This window comes from Cupressus sempervirens, chromosome 5, assembly GCF_028749045.1.
Source record: "Cupressus sempervirens isolate cs-2001-9-10 chromosome 5, ASM2874904v1, whole genome shotgun sequence".
Taxonomy (NCBI): domain Eukaryota; kingdom Viridiplantae; phylum Streptophyta; class Pinopsida; order Cupressales; family Cupressaceae; genus Cupressus; species Cupressus sempervirens.
In genome coordinates, this window is record NC_143122.1 from 1,042,701,295 (window position 1) to 1,042,725,215 (window position 23,921).

Sequence of the window (23,921 nt, forward strand, 5' to 3'; positions counted from 1 at the left end):
TAGTAAGAGTACCCTCCATCAACTTAATTATATTGTGCTATCAAATTTTAATATTTTGGTTTATTATTATTACTTTTTTATAACCAAGGGGGTGTCTCCGCTAACTGTCCGGAGCCCATTTTGGGACAAGTGAGATGAAACTAATTCCCTTTGGACCATGCGCACATGGGCCAACCTGGGGCTGTCTCAAACCTAAGACCATGGGAGTAACCCACAACCTCAAGCTCGACTACTACACCAGACTGGCTGGGCATAACAAAAACAAGTAGAAATGCAACATACATAAATTAAAAGAAAAGCACATTCCCTACTATTATTCACAAATAATCCTCACTGACTTTATTACAATGTTTGTGGCTGTTTTATAGGAAAGGATATCTTGGTAAATGACTTTTGGGAGTTAACTTCATACGCTGACTCAAATCCTTTCCATCTATATTCTGATGCCCTCCCATAATTTGGACATCTACTGGCAGTGTTGGGTAAATTTGCTTGCTTACTATAGTGCGTTCAGAAAATGTTTTCTCTAGCAGCAAGCAAAATGTGTTAAAAATTTGATACATCAAAAATTTGAAGGCTCCTTTATTCAGTTTAGTGATAATGAAAAAAATCCGCTGGTCCTAGATTTCACACAGTAGGTTAGCACAGATTTTACAAATTAACCAGTAAAGTGAATTGGAAAACTGATTTGATATTATAACGAACTTATGATACAATGTCTGTAACAATTGTAGAAATTGAATCTAGATAACAATAAATTCAACACTATTATTCTTGCCGGTCACATATTTTACATTACAGAATTAAATCCCTGTTTCGCACTCTCTCCAAATATATTAGTCCAAATTTTACATGCTATTCACAAGCAATGATCTGAGGATCGTGAGAAGAATCAGATTATAAGAAACACAACTGCACATAAGCATAACAAGAAGAGTCATTATAGATTATTCTCCTATTCTGAGCATATTTTTTCCATCAGGAATTACCTAAACAGTTCTCTTTGTTAAAATACATTGTTGCATTGTCAAAACAAAAGGTGTCTTTGTTAGTCTGCTCCAGATGAATGAACTGGAAGCATTCCCAATGATGGAAAAATGTGTCTGAGGGTGCCTTGCAAATTCAGAACAATCTCAGCGAATGCTGAGAAAATAAAGGAAAATGAGTTTCACAAACGAAATGGAAGAAGAAATCCATCTAAATCCAGAAAGAACAAGCTAGGGATTGTAGTACTTACCCCGAGGTAAACTTATTGTCCTTAAAGCATCCTCCGCATACGGAAGGGGAGATGAAGTTATTCCAGTCCATCCTGATCCACTTCCTTGTCTCCCAGTACATGTTTCCATCGCTTTCGAGGGCAGAGGCCAAGCCTGTACTTTGCTTTTAGTTGGCAATTCTGAATTTGCATCTTCATAGCTAAGCTCAACAATTATTTTACTGTTCCGAAAGTTGAGAAAAATGAGTTAGAATCTAAGTGCCAATTCAAAACCTTTTTTTAAAAAGCACACTGATTATGCCTCCATTTTATCAATTAAATAGAAATTAGAACTATCTATCTTGCAACTTATTGATTTCATTAAACTATGTAGCCATTAGTTAGACTATCTATCTGTTCTTGTATTGAGTTTGCTTGTGTAAAGAAAAGGACACAATTATGTTTTTGTTGTTGTAGAACATTTTATCACAATGTATGTACTTATTTCTTTTATGTTGAAAAATACACCCTAAAGATTTTGAATTAGTTTTTACTTATGTTTGGATGCACTAAGCTTATCTAACTGTATAATTTCAGATTTTAACAGACTTCAAAGGGAAGAATATGCACTTAGAGGTCTAGCATTTAGCATAAACAAAAAGATGTTCAAAATTAAAGACCAAATAAAACAATCATGCAGCTTTTAAGGATTTGTAATGTTCCCTTCTCCGCGCTAGGCCTTACTGGCGCCTTGTCGGTCTATCTTTCCATCCAAATAGGCTAACGGCATTAATCTTGAGGATGCCAGCCAGTCACAAGAGTTAATTTGGTTTCGTTGGGAAAATATTTAAAGTTGTTGAGCTTTTCTATAGTTACGTCACTTTATTTTATAAAGTGGATTTATAAAGTTACTTTATGACTTAAAGTCATTTTATAACAAAAGTAACTTAAGTGACTAAAAGACGAAAACGGCTTTTTTCCCACATTGCCTAGTTGTTTTTATTTCTCCTCATATCGAGGTTATAAAAAACAACGGGCTTCCTTGGGATTGACAGCATGAGATATAATATTGTTAAAAAAATGACAAGGTTGCTTAAATGTGACTATGCTTTCTTAAGGATGAAACCCCTTAAGAAGATTTGAGAGACTGGACATAGCCCCAGGATCTCTTGGGAGATTGCACCAGGATTAAGAAGGGAGAATGCAGATTAATACATTATTCCAGCAGACCCACGTTTAGTAGGAAGTTGGTCTGCTGGTAAAACGTGTGACTAGGGGTCCACTACATACGAAGAGGTGGGAATTCATATGGAAACAGAAGTGATAAGCAAGAATAGCCCCTTCGCACTAATAGAGACAGTCAGGTCATTCCTGAAGGAAGACAATGGGAGTATCGTCACCTCCAACAACAAGGATTCACTCCTCATCAGCACATGCAGATAGATGGAAACTCGATACCACTATGGAAAAGTGCATGAAGGAAAGTCCTAGATGCTCTGCAGAAATTCATGATAAAGTATTTGTTACTTCCATTTGACCATAGACGTGCATGTTTCACTTAGTTGCACATAAGAACTAGAATTCTGAAACTAATGAGAATGCTCTGCATGTTAAAGTAGTAAATATTACTTCTAGTTTACAAGAACATTCAGCTCTCTTTTGAGATTTTGCGAATAGATGTGGGTTTGCTGATAAGACAATTACGTGCAAGGATCTAAAGATGGAAAGGAAGGATAAGAGGAATTGTAAGTTTGAGAGTACAAATTTTAATGATCAATATGAAATAAGGGCAGAAATACTCAACATTTACAAAGTGTATCAAAGACTTTCTCCCCAAATTCACAATGATTTATCATTCAGTGATTACATGGAGTTTCATCTAGACCAACAAAATAAGGCTGAGGTGGAAAAAAGAAAGTATTTGGATTTGGTCCAGGATCTTCTTGCAAGGGGCCAAGGCAAAAATGTGTATGAGGAATTTCCAACAGATCATGAGCATCGAATAGAGGTTCTTGAAGAAGGAGAGCAGCCAACTCCTATTGATTTACAGCTTTCCAGCGACCACGTGGAAGATGTTACCCAGGGTACAAGTTTTTATGTTACTGATGTGGAGGTTAGTATTGACAAACAAGCGGATGAGAGTGGCTGCAAATTGGATTCTTGGTATGGTGAAACTTTTAATTCTGATGGCCATGACATAAAACTAGAAGAACGTACCGAGATGACCCTATAAAACGATGGACCACTTCGAAATAACAATCATGAAATGCAAACCTTAAGGAGTCAGTTGAAGGTTAATGGAGATAGAATTGTGGCGTCTCTAGTACATTATGACAGCACTCACAAGTTGGTTGAGGATATCTGCAGGAAGGCACAAAGGGAAGGGAAAGGAGATTGGCTTGTTGTGAATCTGCAGGTGGTCAAAACAGCTATTGAATCCATGAAATCAGAATATTTGTATTTGCTTTCTAACAGGGAATATATTCTTAAGGTTGCTGAAATTCATGTTGATCAGCTGTATAAAGAAAGGAATAAAATTTTGGAGCTCAAAGGAGAGTTTAAGGATACTCATGAGGCATTAGATGATGCTTGCTTTTTGCTTCAGGAGGCAAAAAATCAGATTAGAACTATGAATCACTCTCGGGAACATGAGAATAGAATGAGGCAAGAGTTCTTCCAGGAAGTCATTGACGAACTTGAGAGCATTTAGCAGATGTATGACTTGGATAACTGCCCCAAACAGTTAAGCAGCAAAACTTCAGAACATTTTCAATTGGTTGACAACCCCTTGTTTAAAGTTATTGCTGATTGGACATCCGACAATCCTCTTTTTGTGTTAAATAAGGGATCATCTCTTGTTTGCCATGAAGAGGAAGAGTTTGATTTCAGACTTTGGGATCCTAGCTCAGATTCTAGCAGTGAATCCGGTTCTTAGCATGGGAATGATGAATCTACTTCTGTTGTTTATCAATTGATCAGCCCCAACATATTTTCTGATTTCACCCCATTCAAGAGTTGGGTGAATTTTCTTCATCAGCCTCTCAATAGTTATTGGTGGAGTATTTATGTGAGGTTTGTAGGTAGTTTCTTAGCATTCTTCATATTCAGAGGTCCTATGCATTGGAAAATTCTCCAAGTTTATGCCAACACTTTTCAACTTTTGAGCAGCTCATTTCTTACATCATCCACTTAAGTCAGGTCTTCACATTCTTCTGGATTATACATGGACCTTGGATACATTTATATATCATCATAGCAACAAGGTAGCATAACAGAGTTTGGGATCCAGGGGTTGGCAAATTGCATCTATGGTTGGATGAGGATTTTATTGTGGTCATATTCAGTTTGAGGTTGATTATAGTGATAATCAATGTTGATCAATTTACAGGCCCAGCGTTTCTTTGAAGAGTTATATGGGATCCAGGGATCCGGTTGAGAGATAGATTGCAGAGAGTCATTTGGCTTCGCAGTGTGGTTGGAATTGTTTTTAGTTTGGACTACAAGGCTGCCTACAAACTCGTATGGGATCCTGGTATTGATTGCTTGGGGACAAGCAATCTTAAGGAAGGGAGAATTGTAATGTTCCCTTTCAGGACATTAGAAAAATTGAAGTCTTATTCTATATAATATTAAAATTCACTCTGAGACATAGGCTCAAAATATTAAAAAGGTTGATTTAATGCTAATTAAAGGACAAAAAGGTTAAGGAGGAACAAGACGAAATGCCTTAGGGAAGTTGAAGAGCCACAAGGGAATAAGATGAAAACCAGAGAGGAGCCGAAGAGTCTTGGTTTGTGTATTAAAAGGGGAGAGAGGCTCATTGTTGGATATGCTTGATTTTATCATTCAGTTATGTTTCCTCTCTTGTGAGTCTCAGAAAGCTTCAGCTTTCAGCTAGTTGGAGGACGTAGCCCCTCGTGCTAGCAGGCAGTGGACGCAAACCCATTGTCCTGGGAAATATCATTTCAGGTGTTTCAATAGCGCTTACAAGTTCTTATTCTAGTATTCCAATTTGACTGTTAATCTATATTTAGGATTGGATTCATAGTGTTGGTTATTGTATTGTTGTTGTATAATACAATAACATAATTTAGGGAGTATAAGAGTTGCTGGTTTTTACCTTATTAGTTTGTAATTCATAGTATTATGTTTGGCTTCTTGGATGCTATTGTGAAATAATGGGTTATATTCATCTAAATAATCTTTTGGTCCTATTATAGCATTGTACTCCATTTTTTGCTTACATCCAAGTCTAAATGTTGTATCTAAGAAAAGTGATTTAATTGGAATTTCTAGTGGTTTTCGAATGTGCTGAAAATCATCTGCAAGGTTTTATTTCTAAGTGCATTGTTGAAGGGAAAAATTAGCAAATATCCTGTTAAGGATATTACAGGGTATTACCAAACAACTCGGCCATAAGTACGGCAAAATTTATATACGAGCAGATCATTATCCATTATGGCATCCCTATTCAATTGACTAGTGATAAAGGGGGTCACGTTATCAATCATGTTATCTAAATGCTTACAATCGAGCTTAAAATCTTTCAGCCCCTCTCGACTCTGTACTATCCGCAAGCTAATGGGCAGGCGGAGGCAATAAATAAGATTCTTATATCCATAATCTACGAGTCATGCAGAGAAGTTGTCATCAGCATTATGGGCTTACCAAACAACATATAAGGTGACACCCAGACAGACACCATTCCAATTAATATTTGGACAAGAAGCAGTAATACTAGCAAAGTTTATAATTCCCAACCTCCGAATAGCAATTGAGAATAGACTTGGTGATGTGGAAAGCCTTTGGGAAAGGTTGTATAAAATGAATAAGTTGGATTAGCGAAGACTAATGACACAATGGACAACGGAAGTAGCACAAAATCACCGTAAAGCATGGCACAATAAACATATTAAGCAGACAAAGTTTCAACTGGGGCAGTTAGTGCTCAAGTGCAACTGCCGAAATGAGATTAAACCAAGTTCAAAGTAAAATGGCTAGGACCATAAAAAATACGGGAGTTGGTGATAACAGATCAAAATTGTGGGCTCTCGATGGATGTGAGATCGTGGATTGATTAATAGTTCGAAGTTTCAAAATCTACCATCAGAGGCATGAGGACCTAAGAAGGATGGATAATTTAGACTTAGGTACAAATTGGAAAAAATAATAATATAATAACAATAATAAATAAATAAAAATTTGAGAAGCCAGAGGCCATACAGCTTCTAAAGGCACCGTATGACCACATAACCAAGACAAGGGAAATAAGATATAAAGTCACCGTACGCATCTAGCAAAGTAAGGCGTGGAAATGACTGTATGACATCATAGGAGGCAAGTCATGAAAGGTCACCATATGAACACTAAGGGAATGGCATATAGCGTAGGACATCCATAAGATTACCATATGGTCCCATGCGATTAAAAGAACAACTTCCAAAAGCATCGTACGACTTCATAAGATTATGCAACTCATATACAGTTTCATAAGGTTATCAAAGGCAATTGTACGACATGACGGAGCCAAGTTTTGACAAGTATAAGGAGCGTCAGGCCGAGGTATAAGGAAGATCGTACAATAGCTATGCCATATGAAGTTCTTGTGGAGAAGGCGCAATAACGGGGAAACAAAAATTTAATTGATGAGAACTCACTCTAAAGGAGACCACCATATAAGCCACGTGCAAGGAGATTGTGCAGTTTCCAAACATGGAAAAGTAAACCACCATAGGCAGTTGGAAGTTGCTTACCGTACTGGGGTAAAGAAATTAATGCATATAGACAATAGAACAGAATAGCAAAACTCCTTGTATTATTCGCATATGCCAAAGACATTACATTATGCTATGATGATTTTGATGATTACAATGATTACCCGAAGGGTGTATATATACATCTCGAGGAACCTTCCTGAAGGGGTTCGTTAGCTACATAACAAGAACTTTCTCGAAGGGGCATATAGCAACAACATACATCCTAACACACACCCTATCGGCTACACAGCATTTATCGACATCATTCCCCCTAAAAGAAAAAGTTGTCTCTGGACGACTTTTACAAAATATCCGAGACACATTAACAAAAGGGAATACATTAACTGACTAACTACAACAAGATGGATCTGTTTCTGTCACATCACTTTCACATTCGTTCCGTGCCTGCACCAAACTAGTCTCCAACCCACATTGCATCTACAGCCACAATACTGTCTCCTTAGTCAAGCTAACTTTGATAGCCACCTGTGTCACTTTCTTTGCTTCCAACTCTGGGTCCACTAAGTCAAGTGTCGTACTGCCTTCAACTGGATGATCAACTCCTCCCGAGCTCTCTATGCATCCACCAAGACAGCTTCACGTCCAACACCTACTCCAAGTGCCTCAAAGCGTATCACCCCTCTCGAAAGGCTTGCTCTGTTGTTCTCTCCACCACTGGTACACAGACACTCCATGCCTGCAGCAGCTCCAGGTCTCATCAACTGGTCAGACTTCCAACGACTGATAACTGCAATGACTAGGGGCCCCTAGTGGGGTTGAGGGGCAGCGCCCTGGGCGCACTCCCTCACCACCAAGACCAAATTAGCACTCCAAAACCCACACAAAATTGCATGGAACACACTATTTCTGTCATTTTCTTCCGATTCCACACTCTTTCTGGCAACTACTTATGTCTACCCTTCCCTTTGGCATCATGCATTACTCATTCCGAACTGTTTCAATCTGTCATCGTTTTTTTTTTTTTTTTTCTCCTCCTCTTTTAACTGCTTCCTTCTGCCCTTCTCTTCCGACTGCTTTGAACATACAGTGCCCAAAAAATTGCAATTGTCATACTACTGGTATATATTTTAAACCCTTCTGAAAGCTCTCCACAATCCGTACAGTATCAACTAGAAGACTTAACAATCTGAAAATGCCATACAGTGTTTTGACTCAAACTTGCAAATCCTCTAGATCCGTATGGAAGCTGTACGCCAGCAAAACACAAAAGTAAACAAGGAAACCTTCTTCTATAATCCGTACACCAAGCCAAATTTGGACGCCAAGCTAGGTCCTGAAATCCGTACGGCTCAAAACAATTTCCAATCAGCTACCAAATCCGTACAGCACCAATAAACCAATTAAACTTTCAATTGTGGTATGGCTCCAATCAGCAAATTAAATCTCCAAAACCCTTTATCTTATTTCAATCCTTGTTAGGTTGATTTGGCATTAATCTTCATTCCTCCCTCCTTCCAGGTTCATGGGGCAATGGCGTCAAATGTTTACCGTACTGGGGTAAAGAAATTAATGCATATAGACAATAGAACAGAACAGCAGAACTCCTTGTATTATTCGCATATGCCAAAGACATTACATTATGCTATGATGATTCTGATGATTACAATGATTACCCGGAGGGTGTATATATACATCCCGAGGAACCATCCCGAAGGGGTCCGTTAGCTACATACAACATGTCAGCTACATAACAAGAACCTGGGCATATACCGACGACATACATCCTGACACACACCCTATCGGCTACACAACATTTATCGACGACAGAAGTCCCAATACCAGGTGACAATCAATACTGTGTAGACTCATCTTGCTATGGAAACCAAAGCCGTCGTGGTGAATAAACATCCATAGAAGACTATCCACCGAGAAGGATTGGGCGTGGGAATATAGATGCAAAGTTATGACCGTATGACATTATGAAGAGCATTTCGTAGTACGAATGAGATAGGCGCAGTTTGCCACACGTCACCAAGCACTAACAGTTTTTCCAAAGGCCAAAACAAGAAACGGTTACTATGTAGTCTATGGGAAAACGAAACTAGAGGAAGAGTCTGAAAGAAGATTCCAGTGACAGGAATACAAGAATGAACAAGAATGTACAGAGATTGCCATCCGGAGTACGAATTGCATAAAGCACTAGTTCTAGTAAGAAGAAGGTGAGACCAAGAATAAAGATGGCATCAACAAATGCTTCAAAAGATCATGTGACTGCTCAAGCAATCACTTTCAAAGGGCTGAACTGATAGAATTATTGTCACGAAAGTCAAAGTTGGAAAGAAGTTGTCATTGATGCCAAAGGTACAAGAAGAGAGAGTTATATCTAGAAAGGTTTTTGATGTGTGAACAAGTGTTGAGAACTTTGTGTTCACGTAGATAGATAGAACAGTATGAGAAGAATTTATTATCAGTGATTATTAGTATTGTAAGAAGTGAGAAAGTTTATAATAGTGATCAAGTCGAAAGTTGTGGTTTAGAATTATATCAAATGGAAAACTTAATATGCAGCAATGAAAAAGCAGTTGGATACAATAAAGCTATACAGGGCAACGAGGTGTGCTTGTCAAATTAGAATATGATGAAAGAATAATCAATTTTAGCATAAAGAGTTATATGGCAACCTTGGATACAATTGTCTAGAGTAAGCAGAATTTAAAGTGTGATCAAACTAATCACCATAATGTTTCAGCAGTCTTTAGTAGAGATTATAAACAAAGATATTATCATCTAAAACTGATGGAGTTCGCAATACAAATCAGAAGTAGACAATACAAAAAGAGTTTATCAATAGAAATTATATGCAAAGGAGAGTCAACCAAGTGCCCCCAAATTAACATGTAGGAATTCATGTTGAAGCAAAAAGCAATATATTGAAGAAGTTGATTCATTTGAAGGATTTGAACTTGGTAAGAAATATTTGCCAATTCATCATAAGACAACCATCATGTCACAACAGCAGTGTTGAGATACATATGAAAAGACCCAATAAATATAAACATCAATATTGACAGGTGTAATTTGAAGTATCTACAAGAAAACGATGACGTTAAACCTCAGCAACTAATCTCTGACGATAATGGATTATTGTGAAGATTTTACAGATGAGTTGACTATGTGCAATTTCATACAAAGGTACCAATAACTGTGGAGCCAATAATCTTAAATTCGAACAATAAAATGAATCACTTCTGCCATATTTGCCTTTGGGAGTTTAGAAAATGGATCTTCCAGTGATACGTCTTTCCAAGTCATGTCCTAACTATTCGAATGCATACGCAGACAAAGATGGTTAATGTTGATGAAAACGCTATATAAAATGGAATCAACGATTAAATGTATCTCAATAGAGATCAGCAGTGTTTGGAATTTTATGGCAGTGCAGAATACATGTCAGTTTAGTAAAAATAAATATAAATTCCTTTGTGCTTGATGGCAGCTGTCAAAATCATTGTTCGAATCCGAAGTATCTCTGAAAGGTTGAATTAATAATTTGATGTATCATAAGAAAAATTCATAATATCAAGCAATAGATCTGTATTGGTTGGCACATAAGAAACAATCAAGGAGATATGCTCACCAAATCAATAAACAATTAAAATAATGTTCTAAAGTATGTCCATACAGAGGCAGCAATATGAAAGTTGATATTTAAATTAAAAGTTTGGATGAAGAGTAATTAATTTACAAAAGCATGCGATTATCTTAAGGCAAAGGATGCGAGTGTATGAAGTCTACGGAGAGAAGATACATCAAAAATATTTATACAATTAAGGGTTAAAAAAGGTCAATAAAATAATGATTTGCCAAAAATTACTTGAAAAGATATGACTTTCAATTTGAAAAGTTGCACTCTCAAATGAGAAGGTTATAATAAGAGTTTTTTATTTGCAAAAAAGTGTGAGAGAATTGTGAACAGAATATTTAAAAAGGTGGGAGAAAGGAGAGTATACGGAGCAGAACAATAGAGTAAGAAAGATATCAGAATATATTCAGGTTTATTAAATCTGATACATTATAAACATGTGCTAGTATAATAAAAGAAAAATAAGGAGGATTGTTGTTCTATTGAAGACAATCTAAAGAAAAGATAAAAAAAGGTATGATTATTAGTTTGGAGAAGAATTCATGAAATACAAGTATCCATCATCAGTTGAGTAAGAATCAACAGCAAGGCAGAAAAATCAGTTTGTGTGCAGTGGGTTGGTGCTCATGAAAACAAGTAGAGGAATTGGTGCTTCCAATAGGTCAATGCCTGCGAAGTGTGGGAGTTGTAGCTTCTAGAAAGTCAGTGCTTATAAATGTAGAGGTTGGAGCCTCTACAAGGTCAAAGCCTACAAAAAATTGTAAAATAATAGTTTATATAGGAAAGTATTTATTTGTCGTGGTTTTATCCCGCATTGGGTTTCCACGTAAAATATTGTGTCATTGAGTTCATGTGCATAATTGTTCACTTCAGCATTTCAAGTTAATTGTTTGACAAAAGTTTTGAATTGGCAAATTTGTTAGTATGTTGATTCACCCCCCCTCGCAGTATAATTGCATGCTCTTTATGAACGACCTTGATTGTAGGAAATGGTGGTTTGATTGTCCCAACACTCCAAATAATTGGTTGATCAAAGATCACTTACAGAGAGCTCAGATTCACTGGGTGATACAAATGTCAATTTTTTGCATCAAAGTATTTGAACTCCTTAAGAAAAATGATAGAATCATTTGGCACATTTTCAAGACGAAGCGCAGTAACTTATGTACACCATAAGGTAGTGATCTCCTTCACAATAGTAGAGTTTCATAGGGTATTTGGTCTCCTAGAAAAGGGACATAAGATTGAGTTAAAGCCTTAGAAGATGTCGTAGGAGAAGAAGGATTTTTACATTAACATGATTTGTTGAGAGGACCTTACAAATGAAAAAAGGCATCTCTTCATAACTCGTCACGCCACAGAGGAATTAAGAAAACATTTATCTGTGAGGAACATTGGAGGTGTCTCATGGATGTGGTGAAGAGTCAGCTGACAGGCTTCAACCATGTCTCCGACATCTCTTTTCCACAAGTAACCTTAATGAATAATTTGATGGCAAGCAGGATCTATGATTGGGCTGCATTTCAAGCAAATGTATGAGTTTATGACACTCTAGCATAAAACATTTTACATGCCGCATTATGCTATTGGATTGCTTCTTGATGCTATAGTGAGACAGATGTCTAACAACAAGCTATCGAAGGAGATTAGAGGGGGACCGTTGGCACCTGGTGAGCCCCCCATTATGAGATGGAGGCATTTGGATACCACTGGCAGCCAAAAACTGACTAGTCAAAAGAGGGTCAAACAGGAGATGGATACGCATGGACACACGGCTAGTAAATGAAAGGATACCACAAAGTGTGAGAGTGCCTCGGAGGAGGACCTCACCCAGCCTAAGGAGGATGAGATGGAGGCAGTGCCAGAACCTTGATCATTATTTGCACCCTCTATGTTACCTCCTTTGGCACACTTCGTGTCTACTACGAACACACTCCTCATTCCTACATTTGGCCATAATCGGACACCAGTGATTATAATACCACTAGCTATAACAACAAAGAGAGTTTCCATGGTAGTCGAGACGAAGACAATGGTGATAACCAAGACAATTCCCACAAAGGCAACTGAGACTATAGGAGAGGAAGCCTTGGTGGTAGTTCCGAAGTGGGAGACTGAGATGCCTATAGTTCCAGCTGATAGAGTTTCAATTGACATAGTTCCAGTGGAAGGAGCATCTATAGATATGGCTCAAAAGGTTGGGGAGATGGAGATCTAAAAGATAGAAGGTAGCACACCGCATGAGCCTCAAGTTTGACTTAAAGAAATTGACTCTGATGTGATGGTGACCATTGATGATGCACTACTACCTGCCTTGATTAGAGCATTCCATCAAGCTGAGTCAGGAAATGAGCCATGCTAGCAAATACCTAAGGCGAGTGTTCTAGCTCATACCTATGACATTCAAATCCTCTATTAGTCTCCCATGAGGGAGGGTTCCTCAGGCAATGGCAATGGACAATGTCGCACTAGGAGAGGTAGTCGTACCGAAGTTGGGTGATACGGAAGAAGGAGAGGAGAAGGCAATTGTGACAGACGGTGTAGCCGAAGGATGTCCTTCAAGAGAGATTGTAGAGGCCATGATGCAGACCGTCGTGGAGGAGCCAGAATAGGTAGTAGTGCCTACAAAAGAGGAGCACCCATAAGATTCAGATGATGTGGAAGATTTGTCATATATTGATGCTCTTACTAATGTGGTGGAGCGAGGCCAATGGATTGCATCCAAGGCACAATCTAGAAAGGAGTTGAGGAAGGTTATGTCGTGTGCACACTAGATGCCCCTCAGCCTCCATGCTTTGAGGCACGAGGATATCCCATGATTGAGATGTGAGAGATGATGGCGAAACGGACTATTGAGAAGGATTCGGTGGTAGCGAGTAGCCACATTGAGAGGATCACACACGACAATTGAAGTGTATAAGGACACTTACTATCCTCAAAGACATGCGAAAGTGGATAGGGTAGCTGTAGAGAGATCTTGGAAGGAGATTACTACCCAACTCACCAACAACAAGCAAAGTCGACAAAGGAATGTTAGGATTGGACAAAGGAATGGGGGACATTTTTGGCTCAATTGGATTAAGTCACAAAGGATAAGATTGTTAGCATGAATGTTGATGCTATGGGGAGCATTGCAAAACATTGTTATGATGTATTTATAATTATGTTTGTCATTGATGACAACATAGTAATAAGTTTGTAAAAGACTGACAGAGCAGCAGACTGTGATTTTTGTATTAAGGACATTATATTACTTATCTACTTATGCATAGTTACCAGCACATATTGCATTGTGTATTTGCTACATGTGCAAGTGCGCAGGACCTGAATCAACAGTGTATGGAAGATATGATTGATTTACAAAGAACCATTTAGAAACAGAGTATCAGGAAAGTAGTTCCTATTGCATGATTGCTACAACTCGTTACAATTTGAGTGAAGGGTTGCATAGTGAAATGGAGATAGTTTACTGATCGTGGATGACGTCAGAGAGTGTGCATGTATGGAAGGCACACATGTAAAAGTTTGTGTATAACTATGAGCCAACAACATTAATTAAATGTGTATTTCATTTAATTAACGTATGATAATGAAGTATGAGGCTGAATCAAGGATTTATTAATTGTGGTATAAAGGAAAGATGTTTTCCGTATTTTAGATATGGAAGCGAAGAAGACTTGCGAATTACTAAGCAGCAGAGCAGAGTGACATACTAATGCGTGTTATGGACCTTAAGGGTTACTGTTACTGATCACAAAGTTCCAAATCTGATTGCATGATCTGAAGGTGAAGGAGTCCGACGTACTGGACAGAGAATCAAGTAAAAACCTATTACACATCTATTATTCTGAAAGGAATAGTATCGAGGTCAATTGGATAGTGAGCTCGTTGATCTGATCCTAAAGCTGTTTGGACAGTGGGTTCAGTTGCCTTCCACAACTCCTAACAGGGTTGCAATCTCCTAACAGGGATTCAAAGTCTCCTAATAGAGACTCTTTGTACTAAATGTTGTAATAGACTCCTACTAGGGTCCATCCTCTAACAAGGGATATTCATATTAATACATCATTTTGTGGACATCATTCCCATCGGGGTTTTCCCTTTGATCAAGGGTTTCCCTAATCAACATATCTGGTGTAATTGTTTATGTGCATCTCTTTATAGTTGTTTTCTTTGAATGGTCAAGATTGTTTAAGAGGTTAAAAGTTTAAATTCTCATATAACTGATTCACCCCCCCACCCCCCTCCCAATTTTATTGGCAGACTATTGTTTCTAAGAATTGGTATTAGAGCCTTAGGTCCTTGAAGAAAAAGTTTTAACAACTTTGGGAGACCCATGGCAAATTTGTTTAGAAAGGAAAGTCTGAGATTTGATGGCACAAATTACGACAGTTGGAAGGATAAAATGAAGACTCATCTCTTGTGCATGGGTCCAAGATATTGGCTTGTAACCAAAGCACCTAAAAACATTGCAGAAGAAGACAATCTTGAAAGTTGTACCGAGGAACAAAGAGAAGTATATATGTGCAACACAAGGGCAAGAGAAGCAATACTGTCTACTCTACCTAAAAGTGAGTATAGCCAGGTAAAACAACTCAAAACATCTCATGAAATTTGGAAAACCTTAGAAGCTAATTATGAGGGTGATACACATGCAAAAAGAGTTAGATTACAAAATCTGTATTTCGCATTCCAAAATGCTAAGATGATGGAAGATGAATCTATAAGAACATATATTGGCTGAATATCTGAGATTGTTGCAGGAATCACATCTCTTGGTGGAAAGAAGTCTGATGATGAAGTAATACGGAAGATCTTGAAAAGTCTGACACCACCTTTCAAGATAATAACACAGATGATTCGGGTAATGTTACCTTGCACCACTAATTTCACCAAAGAAACATTGTTTGGTAGATTGGACACTGAAGAATTCGATCTAAAACAATCTGGAGAATTAGCAAAAGTTGAGACAGCATTTAGTGCCTTTAATATGAAACCAGGTCTGGCAAGGAACACAAAAGCACAAGGAGACATTGCTAGCAGCAGCAAGTCTATTGAGGAAAAGATCCAGGAAGGAGTGGCTCTTCTTGTGGAAAGAGAAAAAGATGGTAAGAATATCTTTAAATGTTGGACATGTAATAAATATGGTCATTATGCATCTAAGAGTCCTAAAAGAAAAAGAAAATATAAGGGAGATTCAAATCTAGAAGACATAGAAATTGTTTAATTGCTAATGAAGAAGAAGAAGAAGAAGAATCTGATCAAAACAGAAGTGAAGATGAATTAGGATTCGTAGCTATAAAAGAGGATGATCTTGACAAAGAAATCAGAGAAGAAAGTGCACTGATCTCACAAGTTGAAAGGAAAGATTGGATCATTGATAGTGGTTGTTCACATCACATTATTGGTGATATGAGCAAATTTGTCAAATTCAGAAGCCATGATGGAGGAATTGTCAAAGTAGGGAACAATGCAGCCTACCACATTACAGGAATTGGATCTATCACACTAGATGGTAAAAAAAATGCTGATGATGTTTATTTTGTTGATGGATTGAAACATAACTTGTTAAGTTTGGACAGCTTATGGAAAAAGGTTACCAATTGCAGTTTGGTAATGACACATGCATCATCAAGAACAAGGAAAACTACTTGGTACTGGCACAAGAACTAGAGATAATGTATTTCAGTTAAACTCCACTGAAACAATATGTTTGGTAGCTAAAGTTGACAACAGTTGGTTATGGCACAGAAGATTTTGTCACATTAACTTTGATAACATTGTGAAAGCCAGTAATACACTTGCTGTGAGAGATTTACCTAAGATCACTAAGCCCACTGACATTATTTGTAAGGAATGTATCTTGGCTAAGAAGAAGAAAGATTCATTTCCTAGCAAGCAGTTTGGTACTACACAAAAGCTGGAATTAGTTGATACATATCTAAGTGGTCCTACAAGAAAAAGAGGATTCTATGGAGAAAGGCATTTTATGATTTTTGTTGATGATTTTACTAGAATAATGTGGGCAGCTTTTCTTAAGGAAAAATCAGAAGCATTTGAGAAATTCAAGATATTCAAGAACAAAGTAGAGAATGAATCTGGAGTTAAAATCAAAAGCTTAAGATCAAATAGAGGAAGAGAATTTAATATCTATGGTAAAGAGCATGGTATCAGGAGACAGCTATCCTCACCCCATACACTTGAGCAAAATGGGATTGCTGAAAGAAGAAACAGATCAATTGCTAAAGCAACAAGAGCTATGTTATTTGAGAATGATGTACCAAAAACCTTTTGGAGAGAGGCAGTCAATACAGCAGTATATACACTGAACAGATTACAAATTAGAAAAGGTATGGAGAAAACACCTTATGAGTTATGGTATGGTCACTCACCATCAGTCAAATATTTCAGGATATTTGAAAGCAAATGCTACATCAAAAGAGATGATGATATCGGTAAGTTTGATCCAAGGAGCGATGAAGGTATGTTTCTTGGCTATTCATTAAAAAGTAAAGCTTACAGATGTTTCAACTATAGAAGAAAAACTATAGTAGAGTGCACAAATGAAAAAAATAGATGTAAAGTTTGGCACTGAGGAAAAGATGATGGATTATAACTCTCATGGAGATGATTATTCTGGGATAACCAACAGACGCAATGAACTATTTCTCAAGACTAACAATGACTTACAAGATAATGTGCAAATAGAAGAAGTAAGAGAAGAACAAAGCACAGTACCTAAAATAAGAATTGAAGCAGTAACTTCTACCCCAAATAAGAATGTAATGAGAAATCATCCCGCTGATCAAATAATAGGAAGTAAAGAAAAAGGAGTAATGACAAGAAGCAGAATCAATGAATAATCATGCCTAATATGTCAAATAGAACCAAAAAGTGCAGATGAAGCAATCAAGGATGATCATTGGGTGAAAGCAATGGAAGAAGAACTTCAACAGATAATAAAAATTGACACATGGGGATTGGTTCCTAGACCCAATGACAAAAATGTGATTGGTACAAAATGGGTATTCAGAAATAAGATGAATGAACAAGGAGAAGTAATAAGAAACAAAGCAAGACTAGTATGCAAAGGTTACTCACAGCAAGAAGAAATTAACTATAAGGAAACATATGCACCTGTAGCAAGAATAGATGCAGTTAGAATGTTCATGGCATATGCAGCAAATAAAAATTTCAAAGTATATCAAATGGATGTTGACTCAGCATTCTTGAATGGAGAACTTGAAGAACAAGTCTATATTGAGCAGCCAGAAGGATTTCCTTTGACAAAAGAGAAGGACATGGTTTGCAGATTAAAGAAAGTCTTGTATGGATTAAAGCAAGCACCTAGAACCTAGTATGCAAGAATAGATAAATACTTAGCAAAGCTTGGATTTGCTAAAGGAACAACAAATAGTAACTTGTACTTGAAAGAAACAAAAGATGGTTTGCTGATAATTATTGTATTTGTTGATGATATCATTTTTGGAGGAAATGATGAAGCCAGTAACAAATTCTCAGAAGATATGAAGAATAGAGTTTGAGATGAGCATGATAGGGGAAATGAAATTTTTCTTAGGATTGCGAATTGTTCAAAGCAAAGAAGGAATCTTTATTTCTCAGACAAAGTATTTAAAAGATTTGCTAAAATGATTTGGTCTAGAAAACTATAAACTTGTTAGAACTCCTACGGTAACTGGTCACAAGTTATTAAGCAAGGATGAGACACCTACTGTCGAACAAAAGAAATACAGATCTATGATTGGAGGATTACAGTATCTGACTCATAGTAGACTTGATATAGCAAATGCGGTTGGAATTGTGGCAAGATTTCAGGCTGATCCTAAAGAATATCACTACGCAACAGTAAAAAGGATATTCAGATATCTAAAAGGGACATCTGATTATGGCATTTGGTATGATAGAAGTAATGACTTTACTCTTTGCACTTATACTGATGCTGATTGGGCTAAAGATAGGGATGATAGAAAAAACACCAATGGAGGAGCATTCTTTCTTGGTGGAAGATTGGTTTCTTGGCTCAGCGAGAAGCAAGATTGCACCTCACAAAGCACTGCAGAGACAGAATATGTTGCAGCAGCGAACAACTGTAATCAAGTCATATGGATGAAGCAAATAATGAAGGATATTGGAATTACATTTAAAGAACCTGTTATCATTTATTGTGATAATACAAGCACAGTTAACATGTCTAAGAATCCTATTTTGCATTTTAAGACTAAGCACATCTCTATGAAGTATCATGTGTTGAAAGAAAAAGTTGCAGAGAAAGAAATCAGACTGGAGTACATTAACACTAAGGAACAGATTGCAGACATTTTCACAAAGGCCTTAACAAAGGACATTTGAATACCTAAGAGGTATGCTTGGGGATATGCCCCTGCCTATTTCAGAATAAAAGATGCAAAAGTGCATCAGTCCAGGGTACATAGCATCATTGTTAGACTAGACTGAATGTTGATGCTTCCTCAATGGGGGAGTGTCTGTAGTGAACAGAGTCAGCAAAGGACTCTTGGTAATTGGTAATTGGTAATTGGTATACAACAGTGCCTTTAGACACTTGAGTTGTTTATGGATTTATATACAAAATTGTATAGCAACAAATCGGCTTGTGGTTGTGCTGATTAGATGTTCAAGAAAATTGAACCATTTGTGTACCATCTTTGACATTGATGTCAATGGGGGAGAAGTATGGCATGAAAAACATTGTACTATGGGGGAGAAGTGTTGCAATAAAGGATTTGCATGAAGCAAGATTTGATTGATGAAGAGACTTGTTGGTATTCTTGGAACTAGATGCTTTTCATCTATGTTGCCATCAATGCCAAAGAGGGAGATTGTTAGCATGAATGTTGATGCTATGAGGGAGCATTGCAGAACATTGTTATGATCTATTTATAACTGTATTCGTCATCGATGACAACATAGTAATAAGTTTGTAAAAGACTGACAGAGCAGCACACTATGATTTTTGTATTAAGGACATTATATTACTTATCTGCTTATGCACAGTTACCAGCACATACTACATTGTGTATTTGCTACATGGGCAAGTGCACAAAACCTGAATCGACAATGTTTGGAAGATATGATTGATTTACAAAGCACTGTTTAGAAATAGAGTATCATGAAAGCAGTTCATATTGCATGATTGCTACAGCTCGTTACAATTGCAGTGAAGGGTTGCACAGTGAAATGGAGATAGTTTACTGATCATGGATGATGTCAAAGAGTGCACATGTACCGAAGGCACACATGTGAAAGTTTGTGTATAACTATGAGCCGACAGCATTAGTTAAATTTGTATTTCATTTAATTAACATATGATAATCAAGTATGAGGCCAACTCAAGGATTTATTAATTAAGTGTGGTATAAAGGAAAGATGTTTTCCATATTTTAGATATGGAAGCGAAGAAGACTTGCGAATTATAAGCAGCAGAGCAAAGTGACATACTAATGCGTGTAAGTGACCTTAAGGGTTACTGTTACTAATCATAGAATTCCAAATCTGATTGCATGATCTGAAGGTGAAGGAGTCCAACATACTGGACAAAGACTGAAGTAAAAGCCTATTACACATCTATTATTCTGAAAGGAATAGTATCAAGGTCAATTGGACAGTGAGTTCATTGATCTGATCCTAAAGCTGTTTGGACAATGGGTTCAGCTGCCTTCCACAACTCCTAACAGAGTTGGAATCTCCTAACAGGGATTCCAAAGTCTCCTAACAGGGACTCTTTGTGCTAAATGTTGTAACAAACTCCTAACACGGTCCATCCTCTAACAAGGAATATTCATATTAGTACATCATTTTGTGGGCATCATTCCCACCAAGGTTTTCCCTCTAATTAAGGGTTTCCCTAGTCAACATATCAAGTGTAATTGTTTATGTGCATCTCTTTATGGTTGTTGTTTACTCAGTTATATTAGCGGACTATTGTTTCTAACAAAGATTGCGGCAGAGACACAGTTGGCTTAGCTCACACAGGAGAAGTTTGTCATAGAGGCACAATTAGCTAAGGCCCAAGTATCACGTGAGCAGAAGGAGGCTGAAGTAAAAGATGTTCCAATTATGTTGAAGGGGGCAATGGAGAACTCAAAGCTACAAGCAGATTTGCACATCCGAACATAACAGGTGTACTAGCTTCAAACGAGGCTAAACCCTCTAGCATAGTTCCAGGGACGCCACCTCTACTTTATCTTAATTATTTTCTTTGATGTATGAATGTAAAACATCATCCCTATTTTGTGTTTCCGCTCCGAAATTTTGTATATTGTCGTCTAGAGACGACTTTCTTTTTGGAGGGGATGATGATGTCGGGAAATTGGGTAGTTAGGTAGTTTGGCATAACCGAGGGAAATTATACGAGTGTAACAGTTCGCCTCGCACCCCCTCGAGTACTATATGTATGAATCCTCTTCATTTGAAAGGGCATGTTGATTATTATGGATGTAATCATATGTGTGGTAATTAATGAATATGAATCATCTCTAAGTTCTTTATATTTTTTTGTTCAATATCTTACTCTGTATTTATGCATTAACTTCTATTATCCCCACCAGGGTAAACAATTATGACCATATACTCCTAAAACATAACTATTTTGAACCTTTAAAACCAGTACATATGCAAAATAATAATTGCAAGTGACTCACTAGTGATAATTTTCAATCAAGTTAGGTTAAAATAAATTTTACATGCATGACACTGTCATTCTATCAGCTTGAAAACAAAATCACATTAATAAACATGCAATTTTGCATATATTCAGATTAGAATACTACGCTCGCTGTAATGCAGTCATAATGCAAAATCTACTCGACTTTAACATACAGAAAGAATATTTAGATTCCTGAATGCACTCATGCACTAATCTGATGGATGTTTGAACATGTTTAGAAGCTTAGGTGGCGATTGAAAAATTAGAATCTCAACTAGCGAGTTCATACAATCAGCTTTAAAGTGAGAATAGCAAATCCAAGGAACCAATTACTTTAATCAATATATATCTTACCCAATAAAAACACTCAAAATGGTTTTCAAAAGTATTCAGTTAAAGATAATATCAAACAAACTTATAAAACAACAAAGATAATATCAAATAAACTTACAAAACAACAAAGATAAAATCAAAGATCTTACTCACAAATTAGATTCCTCCATCACAAACATAATCATATTGTAAGACAAGGTAGTATAAATCTCTCCAATCTGGTTACCATATAACTCCTTGAGAAGACGAACCTAAAATTCAATCATAATTTAATGAGTTATATATGCTTCAAAATCATATTACGGTTTTGAAAAAAAATTCCAAACTGAAATAGCAATATAACAAACCATGGTAGATGACCTTCCTTACAGATTTTCAAAGCCAATTTAACATCTTGGGTGTCAATTTATATGATGCCTAATAAAGTTTCTCTCAATGGTAATTGCTAGAAAAATAGCGAAAATAACAATAATAAAACAGATAATTTACCCCATAATATATTTTAAATGTATATGACCTAGATGTCCTGTTTATTCTATCAAATTAAAAAGATCATATATAATACTTCAATTCCAAACCCACCTGCTCTCTTCGATCTACATATGCTTGCAGCATTTCTCCAACATAGTCAATGAACCTCTGTAGAAAGAGAAGCCGCATTGGTAACTGTTAAATTTGCAAATAGAAGCCTCTTCTTTCTACAAAATGGAAATTTGCTAATAATCGTTTTTAAACTTTGATAAAGGATGTAATTAATGTAAAAGAAACATGCCATTGGATCCGAGGAAAGGAATTTATCTTCTGCATCAGTTATGGGTATATAATAAGGAATGGTGTGTTCAACAACACGCATTTTTTCCAGAAAAGATTTGCTCCCTAGAATACAATAATAAATGTCGCAGTGTTCTCCTGTATTGAAATGAAACAAATATTACTCGAAGTTCACATCCAAACCAACAGTTCCCAATAGAAAGCACAATGAAAGAGCAGCAAATAAATAAAAATTAGATTATATTTGCAGGACTAAGCATTATGGAACTCTCAATAACAAATCCATCAGAATTTCCAACAACAGTGCTCATTATTGCATTGCATAGGACATTTAAAAATAAAGAGATGGTAGTTAGTGACAATGGAAATTGTAAAATGCAGCAGCAATATAACATGAAAGAAAGTCACTAATGTTCCAAATATTAACCTTATGCAAAATAATGGGGATTTCAAGAAAAGTGAAATAATTAATAGATCAATATCTACAAACTTTTAAAATAGTTCAATTGGAATATGCATGCATCCAATTGCAATAGAAAGCTATTAGGGTTAAAAAAAAAATTCTAGCCTTTGAAAGCTAAGAATTGAGAAAAAAATGATAAAGGCCTGACTAGAGGAAAGCCTAAATGTGAATATTCCATTAGCCATGAACATCCAAACTAAAACATAGGTCACACATAACATGAACTTATCCTGATGAGCGATAAACATTAAATACAATACTCGGACCAAAAACATGAAGCATGATCCACTCCGTGAGAGAGGAGCCATGAAAACATTACACATTGCCGAATACCAAATTTGCAATCATTGGAACAACGTCCATATTCATCTCAAACATGTAGCATCACACTACCTAGAGAACCATATCACGTGCCAGTTGTATATAGACCTCCACATGCTATGGTGAAATCCAATCTCCATGTCAAAAGCCATCACAACACATATCCGGACCAGAACACAAATTGATCATAACTACATCACTTGGTAACATTTATTCCAGATCACCAGGAAACACCAAAACCAAGACCAAAACTGGAATCACATTTCCACATCCAATACACATCACATCTACACATCTTCAACATCTATTCCGAAGTTAAAAACTTCCAAAAAACGCAATTGAACAACTTTCATCCTCAATTGCATATTTTTGTGACTCAACCAATAACTTTCGGACCACATCATTCTTGTATGATTTCCAGAACAAATAACTGTCTTCCACTATTATGTAGCACTATCATGTTTAGCATACAACCTTACTTCTTCCAGACAAACTCCCTTCTTTCAAACTTATCCAAACCACCAAATATACTTAAGCGCATCTCCAACATGTTCCTTGAAACCATAGTGTTTGAGCAAAGAAAACAACTTCAGACCATAATGTTTGACATCAATGACAAACAAACATATATTTCTGACAATCTCCCCCTTTGTCATTGATGAAAAATAGCCAACAAAAATGTTTCATTAAGATATTATTCATGTCCAACTCCCCCTAACTGAAAGAACCAAAACATTACTATACATTTCAAAATTTTGTACAAAACATTGTCAAATAAACATTCTACTTATCTC

General features: G+C 36.7%; 1 protein-coding gene across 1 annotated transcript in view; it reads right to left on the bottom strand.

Moving 5' to 3' along the window:
• Nucleotides 1-671: 671 nt before the first annotated feature.
• The window catches only part of LOC149559504 (centromere protein O), a 182,057-nt gene continuing 158,807 nt past the window's right edge, over nucleotides 672-23,921 (bottom strand). Inside the window, exons 9-13 of the mRNA XM_089833413.1 lie at nucleotides 22,345-22,481; nucleotides 22,155-22,211; nucleotides 21,726-21,823; nucleotides 1,238-1,437; nucleotides 672-1,143 (exon numbers count right to left, since the gene is read on the bottom strand). Coding sequence (XP_089689539.1) covers nucleotides 1,049-1,143; nucleotides 1,238-1,437; nucleotides 21,726-21,823; nucleotides 22,155-22,211; nucleotides 22,345-22,481 — 587 coding nt within the window. The 3' untranslated portion in view covers nucleotides 672-1,048. The remainder of the gene's footprint in view (nucleotides 1,144-1,237; nucleotides 1,438-21,725; nucleotides 21,824-22,154; nucleotides 22,212-22,344; nucleotides 22,482-23,921) is intronic.